Raw genomic sequence first — 20,768 nt, forward strand, 5'->3', positions numbered from 1 at the left:
CCTCATGCTCTGCTGCTTCTGGGACCTTCCCAAACTTCTCCCACCAACAAGGCCATGGAGAAGAACAAAAGACCTGTTATTCTCCTCCAAGTAGCTCAAGGACATAAAATAACCTCTATTCAGAAGAGGCAAATTTAACGCCCTCATTTTTGGGCGACTTCAGCCTGTTTTCAGAAAGTGTCTACAACAAGTTATTCCATGCTTTTACTAATAATCTTGCTGTCACCTCTCATTACACTTTCTGGAAAAGCACCAGGTGTGACCTACCAACATTTCAGCTGTTTCTGCATCGATGCTTGGGGATGGGGAGCATCTGAAAACCTGGTGTATCTTACAAGCTCTTATCAGAGGTCCCAAGTGAAGTCTCAGGCCAGTTCTTTGCCCAGGATCCCATTTTTATTTCTTCAGAAAATGGCTGGCATTCCCCACCAGACAAATCAGAAACCCAGACATCTCTCTCACAGTGAGCACACAAAAACCACCCGCATACAACTGTCAAATCCCTTTGAAAACATTGGCTGCAACCAGAAAGCTGGCAGCCGTTTGAGGAGCACTGCATGCAGAGAAGTAATTGTTCTCAAAGAAGCAAAGAGAAAAAACAGGAGGAAAGATTGCTCGCAGAAACAGCACTATTGCTACATAAAAATGAAGAAGACTATCTGACAGCACAGCAACCTGCTCTTCAGCCAACGAGTCTTTGAAATGGCAATGATAATGACAGGAGCCCATCCAACACCAGGCAGCACCAATTAGGAGTGTTGGTTTGTGAAAATACAAAAAAACCCATAAATAAATTCCACCAGTTACAAGAAAAATTCCTCAGTGCAGCCGAACATATCTGATCAAATGATTTATTATTATTATTGCTGCATTAGTTATTTTTACTGTTACAGTGCCTTTCATCTGAGGTGCTCGTCAGTCACAGAACAACCGAGAGGGGAATGCAGAGCAGCAAGGTGCTTTCGTCTCCTTCGCATTTGAATTCCCGCGCTGCCCAGCTGCCTCCCTGGGGACCTGGCATCCCACTCTGGTTTCAGAGCAATTGGCAGCAGAATATTTTAAGTATGAGATAAGGCCCAGAGAATGCAGTTTCAATGACACTGTTGTAGTAATAAAGATAACAATAATAAAAAAACCCAGGCAGAAGTGATCAGCTGCAGAAAGACAAGCTATGAAAGGTGAAGAACCAGCTGCAAGGTGCATATGCCATGGTTTTAAACCATCCCATGCTGCCAGCAATGTTGAGCATGCATGATCTATGTGAGCAAAAATTGCACAGGGTATCTGTGTTTCAGGAAGAATTCAGCAGTTCCATATTTTGTTTTTGTTTTGACTCTTGTTTTTAAATTAGTGGGTTTAAAACCCCACAGAGTTGATTAGCACCTGTGGCTAGCAATAAAATGGAATTACACCGCTCTTCAGAACAATATTGTTCAGCAGAAGATGGCAGGTGTTTCTTACACAAAAGAATTGGCTTACACTACACACAAATTTTTAAAAAATAAACATGCTAAAGTTCAAGTGCAATAACTAAAAATAGTGAAGGGTTGGGTGGGGACCTTTGCAATGGCTGCAGATCCAAGTGTCATATCGGAGGCAAAACAGCAGCCACTCCCACATATCTGCGTTGTACTTACACTGTGACTGCTTTCATCTAAGATGAGGTTTTTACACTCACTAAAGCTCACGCAAAATGTTACAGACACACGCACTCTGGTTCAACCAGATCTCATTTTTTGTTTTGCTTAGGCATCTTTCAACTATTGCAGCTCAAAAAATGTTGCAAAGGTCCAATTAATAAATTTTTATGTGGAATACAATCAAGCCCACAGACCCCCTTTCCAAATGTTTTTGGGCTATATTCACCCAATTTCTATTTCTCAGAAAAAAAAACCATGGACAATGAACACATTGAGATTCCCACATCTATTTTAATGGTAGTTGGCTTGAAACACTTCAGCTCAGAAGTACTGTAAAAAGGTTTTGGAAAGGACTAGAAGACATGAGATTTAATCATCAGTCATAGCCAAAAGGAAAAAAAAAAAAAAAAATTATAAAAATCTATGAAGTCTGGGGTCTGATCACAAAATATAACGTAACTACCAACCTATTTGTGAACTCCACACAAATTATTCTGTTACAATGAATGCTGAGAAATAAAGGGAAATGTGAGAAGGCTGTAAATTTTATCAGGGCTACCCAGTCAAAGCAAGGGACACTTGGTACCTGTCTAAATGATGATGCTTCACTAGGTTCTATTTCCACAGCCTGCAGGAGTGTCACCTAGAAAGGCTAGAGGATGTACAACCTCTATAGTTTCATGTGGTCACGGTGGACCTGATCCTGAACCCACCAGGGACTTCAGATCTGCAAAACTGTTACAAGCTCAACTCGGAGGCTCGACTCTCCCAGTGCACGGCACATCCTTGAGGCAGCGTATAAAGTGGTGATCCTCCCACTGATAAATACTACATTAACCACAAATGCAAAATAAAAGAATTTAAAAAGTGAAATAATTAAATTGTGCAGGTCAGGTGTAAAAACATCTCCGAGGAGATGCGATTGACCCAAGCAGGCTCTTCACAAGGACCAAGGGTTACACACCCGGCAGGTCGCAGCTTGCCATTGCAACTCCATATCTGACTTTACAAAGAATTAAGGATTAAAAAAAAAAACACCTTGGTGAATGGATTTGGTGACAGGAACATACAGCAGTCAAAATGTGCTCCAGGATTAGGACAGTGTCAGCATTTGCCAGCACCCGGGCAAAACACTTCTTAACCACAGGAAGAACAAAATGAGGGTTTGCTCTAAGGAGGACGAATACAGTGCCAAAGAAAATGCCAGAAATCTTCACTTTTGTCTCTAGTTTGAGAATGGTGGGGGTTTTTTTGGTAGAGTTTTTTTAAAGGAAACATTTTTCTCCCTGTGCTTTTTTCCAGCATCGCCTGCAGGACCCACTGCAGTTAGCAGCGCTGCCACCAGTAACAGCAAAGTCCTCACTAAACGCAGCCAAATCCAGTGAAAGCCAACAATAAACTGAGAATGTATGTGCAAAGTGACATCTGTCTCTGGGGCCAGGGACAGAAGGGTGATTCAGCGCAGGAGGGGAGCACCCCACAGCTGCCCAGGCAAGGCAGGACTGCCCACCTCCTTGCCTGGCTCCCGCCACAGCAGCCTGCTGCGAACCAGAGCCTGGTCAAAAGATCACCCAGCTTCTTACACCAGCAGAAACTCTCCAAAGTATTTGAAAAAGTAACACCTGCCTAAGAGCGACAAGACGGATTCACACTGTAAAATAACTCTCCCCCGTCTTGCGTATGCTGCTGATCAAAATTGCCAAGTTATCCCAATCTTTTCTTCAGAACAAAAGATTACTATTTTCCACATGTAAACTAATACACCTCTTGTGTTAGTTTACATGGGCTTAAGCTTCACATTGGACTTAAGCTCCACAGCCTGTCCCCAAAGAAGCACTCTGTAAGGGACACAGTTCCCTCACCCTGAGTCTGAAGATTTCTTGCAACCCAAAGCACAACAGCCAGCCCAAAGCACGCCAGCCAACTGGATGGGCACTTCGCCCCATATGACAGGCAGTGCTCAACAGACTGTGCAGTAAGAGCACACATAGCTTTCCAGATACAAGCTGCCCAACATCTCTACACAACTGAAATCTGCAAAAGAGCAGAACAACCTACCGAACACCAACAACAGTCGAAGAGAAGAACTGGCTGCTACAGAAACCATAAATTCAGTCTATGTTTCTGGCTTGTTTGAAAACCAAGTGTTCCCAGTTATCACTTCTTGCTCAGAAATGTCACTAAGCTCTGCAGCTACTCAATGCATGCATCAGATTTTGCTGATAATACAAAAGACAGAGTAACACAGTCATTATGCAGCAAAGGGGAAATAAATTACCATCTCAGAGAGATGTTACAGCTGTGGCCGACAGTAAGACATACTGAAGAAATACGCAAGGATGGCTTTCAAAGGAAATTTTTTTTTTTGCTTAAAATAGGCCTGAAGTTAGATTTGACATCTCTCCTTATTTCAAAAAGACTATTGACTTCGGGAAGTAAGCCAAATACCATCTCTCCCTTTGAAAGTGACAAAATACCTGCAGAGGTGAACTCATACAAGCTCAGCGTCACTGTGGTCCAGTTGTGAGATTCCCACAAGGAAACCAAGGGAGTGGAAAAAAAAAAAAAAAAAAATGGATCTTGAAAACTTTTTTTCTTCTCAATTCTGTGAAGTGAATATTCTTTAGGCATTTATGCAAACTAACTTCTACTTACCGTCCCATGGTAGTTCCTGTACATTGGCATTTTTAGGATCTTTGTCAAGTAGTCTTCCAGCTGTTTCTACAATTAAAATGTTGAAACTTTAGGTAAGAAACAGGAATTTTCAAGAAAAACCCCACACACAATCCAACCGTGGCATTAGAAAGCAATCAAGAAATCAGACACACTTTTCAGCTTGAACGTATAAATACATCATTATGGGCTCACGGAAGATTATAGCTCAGCAGCATAAACAGTTTGATCACAGGTTGTTTACTGTTCACAGATCCATGTATGTACCTTCCACCTTGGCACTGTCAACTTTCTTGACTGAGCCCAAGTTTCAGAACAATTTTAAATACAAAATCAGTCCCCGCTGTTTCTGACTCACATGAATGAGCTTTGTGGGTAAACACAGCCTCAGATGCCTATTTGGTTAAATAAAATGTGGTTAACCAAAACACCAGGTTCAGGGGCGAGGAGCACAGTGACCATGCTGCCCTGTGCCAAAGCCACAGAGAGGGCAGTGGCTAGGCCACTGGTCACCAGACAGCCTGTCCTCCCCAGCCAGGAGGGAAGAAAAGAAGAAATCATTACAGGAGAGAAAACCTTCTCCCATTCTCATAGTATCTGGGCAAAGAAGAGGTTAAGCTGTTTAGCCATGGGAAAGTGAGCAGAGTCCTACAGGACACAAAACAAACCAAAAAGAAGCAAATGCCATTGAGATCTTCATCCTCTTTGGTGCTAGCATCACAACACTGAGATACCCAGCTGGTAAAAACAGTGCAAACACCCCCATGGTGGAAGTTGTGGGATTCCCACAAGGAAACCAATGTGGGGGGGGAAGGATCTTTAAAACATTTTTTCTTCCTCTTTTAAACTAACATCTCTCTCCTGAAGCTTCCTGCACAGCAGCACAGCCATGCACAGCAGGGAGGGTTATCTGCAGTGCACACCCACAAGACACAACCTTTTGGGGCTTGCGGCTTCAGCAGCAGAAAGCCCAGAGAGGGAGTGAACAGAAGAAAGGGAATGATAAGCACAGGGTGAACAAACATGGGATTATTGTACAGACTCTTTTTTTCTTTTTTCCTTTCTTTTTCCCCCCTCTCCAAACAGCAAAGCTGCAATGAAGAGGTAGGAAGACACCCGCCCTCTTCATAGAAGAGTCCATCTGTTAACATCTGATGAAGTTACATAGAACACGTGTGCCTCGGCTAAAATTACCCACTTCAGCATCAAAAGCCTGACTGTCATCTCCTCTTTCAGAGGGGGACAGGACTGAAATCTCTCAGATTTTGATGGCCGCGGGGCTGCCTCCATCACGCAACTTGACTCTGTGAACTGCCTTTTCCATCTTTAAATTGGAGCAGGTGGGAGGAGGGGAACCGCCACTCTCAGCATCGTGGTTTTCCTCAGCTGCAGAGGAAAACTTCGTCCATATGAACCTTGGGAACAGCATCTTCTTCTTTGCATGGAGGAGGATTTAGCATTCTGGGCTTGTCAAAGCCTAAGTTTGCCAAGCAAAAGACTTGAATGGTAATAAAACAAGGGCTTTGATAGTGTGTAGCTTCGCAAACAACCTGCCTGGCACCTCTGCACCTCAGAAGCACCCCCAATGCATTGCTCTGGCCCCCGCACACAGAATGCCTCCCAGGCACTTACCCTTCTGCTGGAGAAGTGCTCTTCCCGCACCGTGCTCTCCGCTGTGTGCGGCAGACTCGGCATCTGCCTCGGTTCTCCCCTTTTGATGGATTGTCTTCTCACCGTGTGACTGGAAGGAAAAGAAACCCTCGACACCAAGTCTGAGTGCTGCGAGTGTGTGCACCTCAATACGTAACCATTCTTCTGCAATGCTTTCATTTTTCCCATGCAAGCTCTTAAAAACTGAGATGGGAGGGCAGGAAAGCAAAAAAAAAACCAAAAAAAAGCAAGCATGGATTCATTTAAGAAGCCAGTGTGCTCCAACTGGCTCACAAACAAAAACACAACACAGAAGTATCAGAATTTGATTTTTGAGAGTTCCCTTCAGCTCTGACGAAGAAAGAGAGTGTAACTCTATTTTTAGGGAATTATATTCCCCCAGCCTTTAACCCTCATAATTTCATCTTTCTTAAAATCATCTCCCCACATTTCTCTACCTCACAAGGCTCTTGCTGACTTACACCACTCCTCTTCCCCTAACACTTCAAGCCACCCTGAGTACCAAGACCAGCCTGGGCAGGGCTGGTCCATACCAGGGACGCCTGTACCTCCCACATCCACCCCATGCTAGCAGAGAGCCACAGCACACCAACAATTTCCATTAGCATTAGCATAATCCTTCTTCAGGTTCAAAGCAAATTCAGCTCAAAAGCTGACGGTCTGGGGCCCAGCATACTTTCTGCAGAAGGCAAAGAGGTGTTCGCACCACTTAGATTATAGCTGCTATATAGAGATTAAATGTTTTTATTACAGCTGCTAAATATTTGTAGAAACTGAGTTCTTCTACCCTGTCCTCCTTACAGCAAAGTAAATGGGATTGGTGAAGCCAAAGCTTTTAAAAGGGAAAAGAAGATCACATCTGCCCAAAGCCCACCGTGTCTGCAGGGCTGCACACTCACCTCCTGGTAGGGATAGGGATGCGCACGAAGGCTTTGTACCTCAGCAGCTCCCTGTGAAATTCCTGGAAGTGCTTGAACTTCCTTTTCACCTGCCAGGTGAACTCTCCATGGGTCAGCTCGATGGTGTAAACATTGGGGCTTGGTACCTGCAGAGGAGAACCCCACCACAAGAGATGCAGCTTTGAAATAAGTCATTTTCCTGCAGCTGCTCATCTAAAGAGCCCTCATTCATTTCTGCTTAACGATCACTGTCTCACCATTTCTTGTTCTGCTTTATTGGGTTTTATAAACAGACAGGTAACCTTCTCTCTTAAGCGTTTTCTGAGACATAGGCATTCCTGCTTCCTCAGCCCATGAACAAGCACATGCAAAATTAACCCATAAACAGCATTTTAATACAGTTCTGTGGAAATTAAATTGAATTTCTGGATGTTCTGACCTTCTTTGTGGAAGTAAAGCGTTCCACTTCCGACACACGCACTTGAACAGGACATCCGGTGAGGTACGTCTGTGTGCCCAGCTCTTTGAACCCATGGGTGTGATAGATGGCAGAGAAGGGAATACACACTGGAAGGAACACAAACCCCATTAGTTCAACAGTCTTGTAATGATCAAGGAGGCCATGAAAGCCAGCAGATAGCTGCAATGTTTTAACAGCTATGCGTTACACATTTACACAGCAGCATTAATTCCACTAAAATACGCCAGGTTTTATTTATCAGCTTAAAGACAAGCTTTCACAGAAGGGACTTGACTTGAAGAGCTCAAGTGTTAAAAGTAATGCCTCCTGGTCCTAGAACAGGGTCAATGGTTGGTAAAACCACTGAGGTATGCTATCTATTGACAGAAAGGGTATATCCAGGCAGGATGGGAGGTGAGAACACACGGACATCAACTCACCAGTGCCTTTTGGGTCATTTAGCACCTCTGATTCAACCTCCTCCCCATCAAAGTGGAGGTCCCTGGTGTCCAGGCTCTCAATGATGTTGTTCATGTCTGCAGCAACTTTCTTCAGCATCGATGTAGCTGCATGGCTTTCAGCTCTCAGTGACATCTCAGGGACTGGCTCCCCGGAGCCACGGGGCACTGGGGAGGAGGAAGAGGCAGGCCTGTCATCACTCTCTCTCCAACACCTTAGCACAGCGGGGCTGAGGGAAACCCCTGGCTGTGCATGGCCCTGTCTTCCCTCCAGCCCCTTTACTCACATTCATTCCAACTATCCCCATCCAACACACCAGATGCAAAACACCCAGCCCTGCAGCTACAGGAAACCACTGCCCAGAGCATGAAAAAGTACAGGTAGATTCAGGCTACAAGAGAGCATTTCTCCCAATGCCAGTGACCACAGGACTCAAACTCTGTTGTACTTTAAAGTGCAAAATACATAGTATTTCACTTTACAGCTACACAAAAAAATGCAGGGGGTTGGTTGTGGCTTAGGAGTACCTTTACATATTGATTTCAAAGGGAAAGCAAGGAAGCTTTTGCATCAACTCACCTGACCGTCTCAGCTAGCTCTGCAATAATGACAATTTACCAGAAAAAGCACAAACCACATTAATGCCTGGCCAAATCCTGACTTAATTCACACGACACTGTGTTTGCCAGGTTAAGCTGCACAGAGAAAAAGCTCACTCAGAAAATCAGTAGGCGTTTTTTTGTGATTGAACTAGTGATACAAATGCCTGGCATTAAGATTTCCTCTGTTTTTATGTGCCTTACGCAAATTGCCCATGGTATCTGCGTGTCTTGTGCTCTTCCACGGCTCCATCCTCTCAGCGGGCTCAAAAGTCACAGCCACGAGGGCTCCTGTCAGGGGAGTGGAGCAGGGTTGGGGCACCCGGACGCCCACAGAAAGCCTGGGAGCAACACAGGTGGACACTGCAGCTCATCCTTGTGCTCACCCCTCCAAGAGCCACCCAGTGAGCTCACGTCCCATACACAGCACAGGTGACTGCAGGGGACCAGCCCACCCCCCTTTTGTGATGGGGACAGTGGGCAGCGTAAAGGCTGTAGCCTGCTCAGGGCAGTCAGGCAGCGACTGTTGGAGGTGTTTGGGCACAGATGACTACAGCATTTCCCACCTTCATCCCCATCCACCCGTGCCAGGAGCCTGAGTCAGGACAAAGACAGGGAAGGAAGAAGTAAAGTAAAAAAATAGGGGAAAAAAGGAAAAAAAACAAACCTAAAACCAAAAACACCCTATCAAGACATGAGGCACGTCCACTAACACTGGTGCAAGCTCTCAGCACTTGTGAGGATTTGCAAAGCTGCCTTCTCCTCCTCCAGGCTCTGCAACTTGCCATGGGGCTGTGGACCTGTCTGCTGGTCCCTGCATGCAGCCAAACTCCAGCTCCTGGGCACCTCCATGATAAAAAGTCCCTTCAATCTCTGCTCTGCAATAAATGTCGCAGCTCGACAGCTACACTGAAAAAATATGGATGGGACAAACTGGCAACGTTTTACAGAAGCCAGTATAAGGACACCCATTTATACTTGTGGAAGCTCTTACATTGTGCAGAAGAATGATTAAAAAAGAAAAAAGTACGACATTTCTGATGTTAAATTCTGCAAAGAACACTATGCAATTATTCTTGAGTGAGCTCCATAGAAAGAGCTAGATATGCTGTAATTTGGAAATAATGTAACATTTTAATAATTCATGTGTTTAGCTGCTTTTGAAAGAACATTCTTTATTATCGTTTCCTCTTGAAACAAGTACATAATTTTATTACTACATAAGGCTGATATCATGTAAGCTCAAAAACATGTTAAAATGAGCTGTCTTCACAAAAAACAAAAAATCCATTTGCATATAGACTTGAATCAAGAAAAATTGTGTCAATCTCTCCTTATTATATCAAAGCAAATGCAGAAACACAGCTTCACCTTGGGACTGAGGGCTCCGAGGGTGTTGGTGGCTCTGCCACCTTCCACTGGTGGCTGGGAATGCCACTGCAGCACAGGTGGCTTTAGGACCCGATTGGGGCTCACTGGGCTGGCACGTCACTTCAAGAGATCCACCTGAACAACTCACACATGCGCTCCCAAGTACCTCATTCCCCTTCTGCCTGGGGAGGGCAAAAGGAATTTGCATTCATCCTCGCAGGTGGAGCTGTTCTGAAGTGTGGGACCATGAAGGCGCTGATGTTACCCAGTTTGCACAGCCTCCCTGCAGTGGGAATTTGGCATTAGCGCTGCCCCACACCGCCCTCACCACAGCTCGACGGAAAGCCAGTTCTCACTGTCAGAAGCTTCACACTTTACCTATTACTAGCAACATACTGCAGGGAACATTAATTACTCAGAGCACACAAGGTATATTTTTATTTTCTTCTAGCAGTGAAGTCATTCCACCAGATATAGACTGGCTCTGGGTGCTTGATTTTCTCCCTACAAAGCAGGCATACATACACAGCATTCCCGGGAGGGAGGCCACGCTATCAGGCTTCCCAAATAAACCCAGAGCTGCCCCATACCAGGCAGCAGCGCTTCCCCACTCTGCACCTATTTTATTTCTCACTCCACACAAAGATTTTTTGGCCATCTCTAGCTGGAAATAAAGCAGTATCTTGCTTTGTATTTCTTAAGTGCACATTTACATTTAGAAACAAAACACAGTTTGTTTTTTCTAGGCTGAAGAGATGCTCTTCCTTCATGGAAACTTAATGCGCTTTCCAGAAAAAGAGGTAAAGAGAACACAAACCCAAATACACTTTGCACACGCCATGCCAGCAATTACGCTTGAAGAAAACCTGCAGAGAAATACCACAGCAACTGGGCTAAAGGAAGAGCATGCAGACAGGAGCCAACATGGACAGGATGTGCATCCTCCCTCCTCCTCCTCCCCTCTGTGCCAGGTACAGCCAGGCTCCTCTTGTCAGATTAATTGACGCAGCCACTTAATGGATAAACAATTAACCAGTGTATGCAGCGATTATTTGCTGAGGACCACAGCAGGACTGCATAACTGAGGGCTTTTTTTTAATTATTTGTTTAAAAGCTGTTTTCACAGCTGCCACAGACAAGTCATGGGATAAAGCAGAGTCCAAACTCAGTTGGACCTGAGTCAGACCCAGCAGCAAGATTCTCCCTGCCAAGATTTAAGCTAGATTATGGGCTCAGGAAGGAAAATGTGACTTGCCTATGGCGCTTCCAAAACCCCCACAAATCTGGGCAGCAACTGAGCTCCCCTGTCACAGCCGTCCACTGCAGAGCCGGAGGGCATGGGGCAATCCCAGCCCTAGACAGGGAGGGCAGCAGAGGGGTCAGCCGGAACGATGGGACATACCACATCCCTCTGAAAGCTTCTGCAAATTGCTTTATATGGCTCTGCTCAGTAAGAACTATTTAACCTCTTGGCTGGAGTTTCCATGAGGACACTGTTTGCATTCTCATCGGCAAGCTGAGGAATGTGTCCGGGTTAATGTGCAACAGGCTGGGTGCAAACACACACCAAGCGCAGTTATCCATGATTCAACTGCAAAATAGATGCATCAAGGAGGTCCTGTCTATCCAGTGTCACTCACTGCCTGCACTAATGATGGACTAGAGAACGGGCTTATAAAGCTTGCTGATATTGTCAGCTTTGGAGGCTGCAATTATGTAAAGGACAGAGAGAATTCACACGATACTGGCAAATTGCAGGAGGGTGGAAATAATAGGGTGAAATATATTAGAAACATGTGCTACATTTCAGTATTTGGCTGTTGCCATCCAGGAGAGCAAATAAGCAGCAGACAAAGGCAAAAACTGTGCCAAGATGCACAAACAGGGCTACTGCAAGCCAAAAAGGAAGATAGGGTGCAGAAGACAGGAAGAGTCAGATCTAAAACACTTGACCCGTAAGAACACAGTGGCAGGACTGAGAGAAGGAAGAGACTTGGATAAAACATGACAGCAGTCCACAAGCCCCCTGTAAGCAAGGCAGACAAGAGATAATTGCTCTTAATTGTAGGTTCAAAGCAGAGACTAGGGAGGAAAGCCCTGTCCAACGGCAAAGGCATGGCGCTGTCCAAGGAGGGGCTTGCAGAGTCCCCAGCATTGGAGGTCTGTAAGGGCAGGCTGCCCCTATTGACCTTCCCACCCGGTTCCCTCCAGCACCCACATTCCCAAACCTGCCACCTAGGTAGCCAGGAACTGGCACAGCAACCTGCATATTAACAGAGGGAAGGCACTGCTCTGGTTTTATCTGGCTCAAAGTCTGTCCGGGCAAAAGCAGCAAGGAGGAAAACAACAATGGGAAAAAAAAAAACAAAAAACCACCCTGTAAAGGAAAGCTTTGGAAAAATGAACGAATAAGGAAAAGGGGAGATGGTAAAACAAATGAAAGAGGAAAAAAACATACTAAAACCCCTACAAACTCTGCTGACACCACCTTTGTCCAGCCTGGTTTTCAGATTAATTACTTCCTCTTCCAAGCACAATTTAACCTCTCTGCCTCCCTTCACCGGGCTGTCCCCAAAGCACATGGGCCCCAAACCTCTTGAGCTAGTAGAATATATACATTTGGAATAATGACTGCACCAAGAATCAATATTTCAGTACTTTAGGAAAACTACTATAAAAATCAAAATTAACTATATTAATCTCTGAGCCCTTGTGAATGTATTGCAAACCCCTACCTCAATCCTACAACTCTACAAGCCTGAGAGCTATTTTTGTTATTTGGCATTTTGGTTATGCTTTAAACCCCAGTTTTTACTAAAGGTTTTCTACTTGTTGCACAGGAAAACAAAAGCATAGCTTTAAAGACATGGAAACTGGAAGGCAAAAAAAAAAAAAAAAAAAAAAATCATCAAATTTTAGTAAATATTCATGAACAGTTCTGTGTTTTGAAGACATTCAAGTTCTGATGAATATGAAAGTGAAAATATATGCAGCTGGTAATAGCACAGACTACCTAAAATTTGGTCAGCCTAAGTTTATTTTCTTACATGTATCATGGCAGATCTGTAACAAGCTCAGATAATTGCTGCTCCTTAACGAGGTTATGATGCTGACGAGCACCACGCAGAGCTATGAAACCACAAAAGTCTTCATTTGGGAAAGAAGCAGGGAGGGAAGAGAAAATACATCCAGTAAAACTAGGCATTTCCTGCTAATGCCTCCCAGGGTTTGATGCTCTACATCAACTCCCATCCCCATGGCGAGAAACACTATAATCCCTGAAAATTAGCCTCATTCAGTTCCCATGACATCTCTCCCAGTACAGTGACCTTTAGGCAAGGGCTGTGACAAGTGACCTCCATTCCCATACTTGGTTTTGTCCCACAGGCAGTGCCAGTGGCTGGACCCACGTGAGCCTCCCTGGCTGCACGAGCAAAACATGTGGGCTCAGGCTAAAACAGGGCAATGAGGTGGTGTTATTAAAAAGGGGAAAAATGAAACAAAACAAAACCCAAACAACTTGAGCCATGAATTTCCTCTCTCTTCCTGCTGCTGCCGGAAGCCTGGGTGCCATACAGGCAGTGAGAGCCCAGATGAGATGCTAAGGAAATCCTACACACAATGCCCTCAACAGCTGTTTGCCCTGCCTGGTAGTGATGAGTCTTTTCCATACAACTATTTCCTAATTTACCACATTTTAATCCTAAAATTAGCTTTGGACCACTCCTTCATAGAGAAATACTTTAGGCTGACAACAGCCCTTTATGAGGAATTATTTGCATCCCCCAGGAGGAGATGGGCCTGTCATCACCCCCAGATTTACGCCCTGGCACACCTTCCTTCCACAGCCCTGGGCAGGTGTCAGACATCCACTGAGCAGTCAGGAAACATCCCTGCAGGGTCCTCACAAGCACCTGCAAAGAGGGTCCTGCTTTTCCAGCCCAAGAAAACCACACACCCATAACAAAGCAAAACACACACACACTGATTTTATTTTCTAGTATACCCTCCCCTACTACCTAATCAAAATCCAAGGGCTCTTGTAGGTAGCATGGCTACATTTCCTATGTAGGTAATTAAAAGACAGAGGGGTTCAAAAATGCTCAACAATGACTTAACCCTGCTCTCAAGTTCAGTACATGGAAGCCATTTAGCCAGGTGAGCAAGTGGCCAGCATGGCACATAGAGACACCTCCTGAAAAGCTGCTCTTCTGGATGCTCATACTACAGGGACAGATCAAGAGGATTAGAGTGTATTTTTTAAAACACACAACATAACCCGTGAATAAGAACCAAAGCATTGTTCCCACCCTGGAAAGACACAGAACTGGAGAAGAACTGAAATGTGAGTCCAAATCAACAACAAACATCACATTCAGACATCATCCTGATCTCATTTTCTTATCTTTGGCCCAATCTTGATAAAACCAAAATATTTCAAAACACTGTTTCCAGTGTTTCCAGCTCACAAAGCTCCCACATTTAATAGTAATACCTCTAAAAGCAGGAATGAATTTGCACTTTCCACTAACAACTGCAGCATAGTTCCCTGGTTCTGCTTTATTGATTTCCATAGTTCTTTCCACATGAGGCTTAGTGCCAAGCCACCAGCCCACCCAGAGGAAAAGCTAAGTCATGGGAACCCACATGGCTTGTTTTCAACAGGTGATGACATGCTTCAAGACTGGGATGACTGGAAATAACAGGTAAGTCTATGGAAGTCCCTGCTGTGCTATCAGTAGTGGGTCAGGGCTTCTTCTGCCCTTGTACTGGGTTCTGCAGCATCCATCTCACAGTATTTGTACTAGATAAAAAGGCAACAAAGAACCACCCAGGCAGGTCAAGGGAAACTATGAGGTAAGGCTCTGGTCACCATGGCAGGCAGCACTGTGATTGTGTGGTGACTAACCCACTGCTGTGGTCAGAAAACCCCTCAGTGCGGCATTTTTCCCCACACCCAGGACCAGCCTAAGCGTCAGGCGCTTCCCAAGGACTCTTATTATTTGCTTTACAGAACAGTAAAAGGAAAACATAAACATCCACAGATGAGCAGAGGCTGCTGATCTCATGCTGACATGCTGGTTGCTCTGGCTTCTGTTCCCCTGGCATGGGGCTCCTGCTCTCCCCTGCCCAGCAGGGCATCTGGAGCACAGCCCTGCTCCCCAGGCTGCCACGGGAAGCACAGCCTCCAGCGGGAAGCCGATCATTAGGTATTTATCAATGATTAATGGCAGCCTTTCACATACTTATTCATCGCCATGTTTTGGATTCCTTGGGCATGGACAAGAGTGTTGTGCATCCTTTGGGCAGTTGCACTCAACCCCGGATCACCACAAACCCTCCATTGTGTGATGTGGTCACAGCGCACACTCTGCACCCCTAAACCCAGGAGCACTGCACATAATACCCTTGAAAGCCAGCACAGGGGTTGCCCAGAGCCTCCGGCACCTGATTGCTCCCCCCAGAGACCTGCTATCACTATAGCTGCAGACAGGCAAAGGGAACTGTGTGACACCACCTTGGATATCAGCAATATCGTGGCATCCCCAAAGTGCACAACAGAGATGCAGCAGGGAGTGGCCAAGTGAGTCCTGGTCTGAGGGAAAAGAGGGGCTGGAAAAAGTACCTGCTTCAAAGAGCACAAACAGTAGGAAGGTGAAAGGATGCAGCACTTCAGAGTGCTGAGATACACACAGAGCTTGGCACAAAGAAGGATCATGAAAGCTTTATTAAAAAAAACAACCAAAAAACCCCCCAAAAAAACAAAAAAAAAAAAAAAAACCCACCAAAAAAACCCCCCCAACCCACCTAAAAGCAAGGAGTTTCCCAGAGCAATAGTGTAATGCAAAGTAACCATCTCCACAACAATCAGAGGTGATAAGGACCACTGCGGTACTCAAGGGATGGAAAGCATTGCCACGGCTCTTAGATATACACATCATATACATAAATACAGGACACATTTTCATGATCTAAACATACAGACATCTACATGGCTGATGTCCTGTACATCACTCAACACTATACTGGTATGTCCCAGTGCCACGTCTGCTCCAGCAACCGCCACCTGCCAAGCCACATTTCTGCAGGGAATTTCAGTGGTGCAGAGCCAAGTAGGCACGCTGGAAGGCAGCCCAGCACCTCCATGCCACAATTGATAAACGCAAACATGGATCTTCACATTACTCCTGCCAGCCAGGCTAAACTGGGAAAAGCACTACAGCCTGTGCTCAGGAAGGGATTTGAGAGACTGCAATAAGTCCTCTTAGCCACTTCCCCCAGCCCTGCTCTCAGCGCAAGCACTTGCTCCCACCAAGAGCAAGTGCTCTATATGAAGGCAGAGAGCACGGGTTCCTGTCAGGAGGTCACCATCCCCACTCCAGTAGCAACCCTGCTGCTAATTGCCAAGCTTCCATCAAGTGGGAACATGATTTTTCTCTTCTCCTCTTGCCGTTAAAAAACACATGCAAAAGCACAGGGAGATGCTAAATTTTTGTTGACCCTTTTTGTGATTTGCTCAAACAAATTTCTGCAGGTATCACAGCAACAAGGATTGAGCAGATTGAGATCACGTATTTTTACTAATAATTGATTGCTTTAATAAAATGCTGTTTCCATTGCCTTGATTTTTTTGTTTGTTTCAGTGGAACTCCTCAAACAATTCATATTGCAAAAAACAGTTGGCATGAGCAGGCACTTATGATGGAGCAGGAAGGTAGTACCACAGTGCAGGACTAAAAGTGTTCCCATACAAGGAGCAGCAGCCAAGTCCAGCTCCTGGGTCCATGTGGGTGTTTGCATGGTGTCATCCCACACTGATGCTTCCTGGTAGCATGAATCAACCCTGCCACCGCACACGCTGAACATTAACCTCTGCCAAGCTTTGCTTACTATGCGTGCAGCGTGTCAGGGATGTACTTTGGTAAACCCAAAGCACATGATGAACGTCAGGTTCACAGGAGCAAGAGGAGCTGCGACACCATGGGGTCACCATGCACCTCCAGCCATCCCAGTCCTGAAACACTGCCATACCCCTACCTGCACACCTGGATTTAGCATCTTTCCAAACTGAACCTCCCTATATGACTTTTTCTTTTCTTTTTTTTTTTTTTCCTTTTAGCAATGCTTTTAAAGGGATATTTCCTGCATTCTGGCTAATAAACTCCCCAAGAATCTGATGTCTCCATCCTTGGCTGACTTCCAGTCTACTCTTGAAGCTACAGCGCTCAATGCCCTCACCTCCCACTGTTGAGCTGAGACACCCAGCACCACATGCTCAATGTACAGTAAGGCATCATGCCCAAAGAGCCAGCAACAACACGTGCCAGAGGAGATGACGGGCGGGTGCAGGCCTACTACTGTTCTGCATTTCCAAATGCAGCCGCTTAATCTGCAGCCATGGCCAACAGCAAGCACCAACACGGGCAATCAGCAGCCCTCAGCCACCCTTTCACACCCAGAAGTCTCCTTCATCTGTGGATCTAGGATAATATTAAGGCCTCCCAGACACTTGTGTTTTCCTTCTCCCTGGCCAGCTAAAACAAATACTTGAGAACTTCTAGCTTGCAAGAAGAAAACAGTTGGCTTGGAAAAGTCCCCAAGGTAAATACAAGAGAAGCTGTGAGCCGAGCTCAGGGGCAAAGGTGATATTGTCCTCAAGACTTCACAGCAGAGTTCAGGTGGCTTTGTAAACCAGCCTCTCCCAAGGAGACTGTCCACATGAGCTCCATAGGACCCTCCATGGGATCACAAAACAGCACCCAGGACACAGTGTACTCGAGCTACTGTAAAGTTACTTTTTCTATATGCTGAAGTATTTGATTCATAATCAGAACTAAGGATGAGCGAATAGTCACAGAAGGTCGGTTCTGATTTCACAAATAACTCTGGAACAATGGCTGAGGTTTCAGATTGGTACCTGCTGAACTAAGATCAAACCCAGGCAAATTCAATACAGAATTGCTCTTTATAAAGAAGTAACTTAGAATGAATAGCTCCCATATGTTTCTTGCTTAAATACAACTAAACACCTGCAAATTTATGCAAAATAGCTCATTTATACACATATGCAATACTGACAGCTTTCTTAGAACAAAATAGAGGCCTTAGATGTATTGTTTTCTCCCTTCCCAGAGGGGGAAAAAACCCCACCTCCATCAAGCCAGTACAGAATCATGGTGATGGCAGACAGTGAAAAATGGTGCTCGTGTTTGAACTCAAATTGAGCCTGAGCTGCCTCCTCATTCCTCTCCCTTACCCACATACCCAGACCTCCAGCACCTTACAAGCAATGCAGGTGTCTGGACAACCACAGACAGCCTGCAGCTTTTTCTTGTTTTGTGAAACCTCCTATATGGAATTTCTCTACATGTTCCTAGAAGAAATCAGAGCATTAAGGTTATGACATACAGGCTGAACCCTCCAGGCCTCAACACAAGATGGGCAGCTGCACACAATGAACCAAGAAATATTACTTTTCCCCCCAGCTACCGTAAGGTCCAGAACAGCGCTGCTCAGAGAACTGCAGACAGTTTTACGCATGTACAAAAATGCCATTTGCTAGAAAGGAAAGCAATAGCTTTGGGAGAGGAAAAAAAAGACCCTGAACAGGCTCAGGCAGCAGTTCCCATCTTGCCGGTTCTTTCTCCTAGTGAACAAAATGGCTCATTTGCCATTATTGCTGCCAAAATTCAGTGGGATCAGGTCTAACTGCAGAAATTTCAAAGCCACTGTGAGTCATCGACTGTTCTATTCTCTCTTGGTGAGACTTAACGCTGGGCGGGACACTTAAAAAAAAAAAAATTAAAAATCAATTTGCAGGAAACCTCTGTCATGGAAAAAAACACACTTCAAAACATCTCATGGGGACTACATAAATAGACTGCTAGAAAAGAGAGGAATGAGAGACCAAAGCATTTCTTTACAAAAAGACTACGATGCACTGCCTGCTCTCCAAAGTGTTTCAGCAGCCCTTTAGTCGTGACAGAGAGAAGGACAGATGAGCTTCCTGGGAGACTGCAGCACCCATGGGTGCTTCTTACTGCACCCAAAGAAACACCAAGCAAGGGAGATATGTGTTGTTCCAGCAGAGAAGTCGGCTGCATCACATAACTGCATCTTACTTGAACAAAAGAGAAAATGCAGGCCCCAAATACTCACTTGTTTTACCTCGTATTTCATATTCAAAGTTTGTTGAGACAGAAAACCTTTTATTTTGTAAATAAATGAATTAGAAAAAACAAACAGTGAGGTTGCCTTTAGCCAGGTAGTGGGGCACAGTTACAAGGCACTGCCACAAGCACAACACCCCAGGCTACTGAAAGTGTTGGAAATGTGCAATTAATTACACTTGCTGGTTTATTTTTTACCCCAAGGATCCCTGGAGGCTGCAAGCAGGAGTCAGCCCAGCTGATGGTGAGAGCCTGTGCTGTGAGGTGCTTTTGATCTGAGAGTGATGCAGTTAGTGTGTGTTCATAAGAGGGCTGTGTTCTGGGTGTGGGAAATAAAGACCAGGGTTGGGGGGGAAGAACAAAAAATCCTCCCCAAAGCCTGGCTGGTAAAAAGGGAGAAGTTTCTGGGAGGTGGCACAGAGGAGCCCCAGGACACACCACTGGCAGGGTCTTGACTGGAGAAAAGCAGAGAAGCACGGCAAGACAACCAAAACGCCAACTGGTTGTGAATCACCCGCTTGCACAGGGTTGGACAGAGCCTGTCAGAGTGCTGCTCTGTGGGACATTGTCTGCCTGATACTGCCTTTTGTCTCTGTGTACTGGAATGCTCACCCTGGAGAAGAGTGGTCCCTCTGTGCCTGGACCACCCTCCTCGGCCATGGGGAAGGAGCTGTAAACAGCCCCCAGAGCTGGGGAGCAGCACTGGGATCCCCCTGTGCCTGCCGCCAGCCCTGGGGGAGCCCAGGAAAGCACCAGGCATTTATCAGCAGGTTTATCTTATTTCACTCCCCTAAGAAAAAAAGAATCCTCATGAGAGGGCTGCACATGAGGAAATCAAAGACAGGCATCAGGCCTACTCACAGCTTGACCTGAAAAATGCAATCAAGGAAATTACAATTTCATTCCTCCACCAACTGAGATGTAAGTCAGAAAAGCAGCTCCCTGCACCATGAATATTCTGAATATTTGCTGCTGCCAGTATAGCGTAAAGACAACTCCATACACAGGGAAAAAGCCTCTCTCTGTTGAGTAAACCTTCAAATAGTGATAAGGTTTTTCATCCTCAGCTCTCCACCTCCTTTCCCCAAAGCTTTCCATACCCCGCCCCAGCTTGCTCAGGGTGGGCAATGAGGGGATGCTCTTCCTCTTCTGCTAGATGTCCAGCCCATCACTAGTCACACTGCTGCTTTTTTATTACAGTCTTTCTCCCTGAAGAGTTGGTTCCGTAGGGCAGAAGACCATTTCTTGTTTTATCTGTGCCTTCTCTACCAAAAAGAAAGGGGAGAGAAGAGGAAGTGGCAGTGTTATTACATTAAGATAACTAATACAAACTGGCTACTTCGCTGTCAAATCCTACTAGAGATGTGGCACATTTTAACTGCTGGAGCTCAACATGGTCAGGACTGTGCCCCCAGACTGCAAAGGGGAAGTTTTAAGGGAAAATGATTGCAGAAACCATCAGAAAGTGCGAATGTCGCACATGGCCAACGCTGGCTTCAGCACCAACTCAGACCAGGCATGTGCCAAGGAGACACTGCCAGGTTCATTCCTACCCACCCCCACTCTCAGACACATTTTCTTGGCAACAAAGCAAGCACATTAACCTAATAATCACCTTAAGATAGCAATCTCATCTTGATATTAAATCCTGTATCCCTTTTTGGCAATAACCCTGCCTACTTGCTCTGTTGTCACCCTGCCTGCCATGCTGGCACGCCATACTCTCTGCCGGAGCTGCAGCAGGTCCTTCTGGTAGTTGCTCCATTCCCCTCCCTGACCCCTTTTTAGCAAGTTTTCCCTCACCAGCATCTCTTTAGACTTGTAAT

The 20,768-nt window shown here is 45.5% G+C and overlaps 1 protein-coding gene across 4 annotated transcripts in view; it reads right to left on the bottom strand.

Moving 5' to 3' along the window:
- PLD1 (phospholipase D1) overlaps window positions 1–20,768 on the bottom strand; it is a 67,298-nt gene that overhangs the window by 39,923 nt on the left and 6,607 nt on the right. For all 4 annotated transcript variants that reach the window (XM_030494825.1, XM_030494824.2, XM_030494822.1 and 1 more), the window contains exons 2-6: window positions 7,784–7,969; window positions 7,323–7,450; window positions 6,884–7,029; window positions 5,946–6,054; window positions 4,296–4,361 (exon numbers count right to left, since the gene is read on the bottom strand). In XM_030494825.1, the coding sequence (XP_030350685.1) occupies window positions 4,296–4,361; window positions 5,946–6,054; window positions 6,884–7,029; window positions 7,323–7,450; window positions 7,784–7,937 (603 nt within the window). In that variant the 5' untranslated portion in view covers window positions 7,938–7,969. The remainder of the gene's footprint in view (window positions 1–4,295; window positions 4,362–5,945; window positions 6,055–6,883; window positions 7,030–7,322; window positions 7,451–7,783; window positions 7,970–20,768) is intronic.

The sequence above is a fragment of the Strigops habroptila genome, chromosome 8 (assembly GCF_004027225.2).
Source record: "Strigops habroptila isolate Jane chromosome 8, bStrHab1.2.pri, whole genome shotgun sequence".
Taxonomy (NCBI): Eukaryota; Metazoa; Chordata; class Aves; order Psittaciformes; family Psittacidae; genus Strigops; species Strigops habroptila.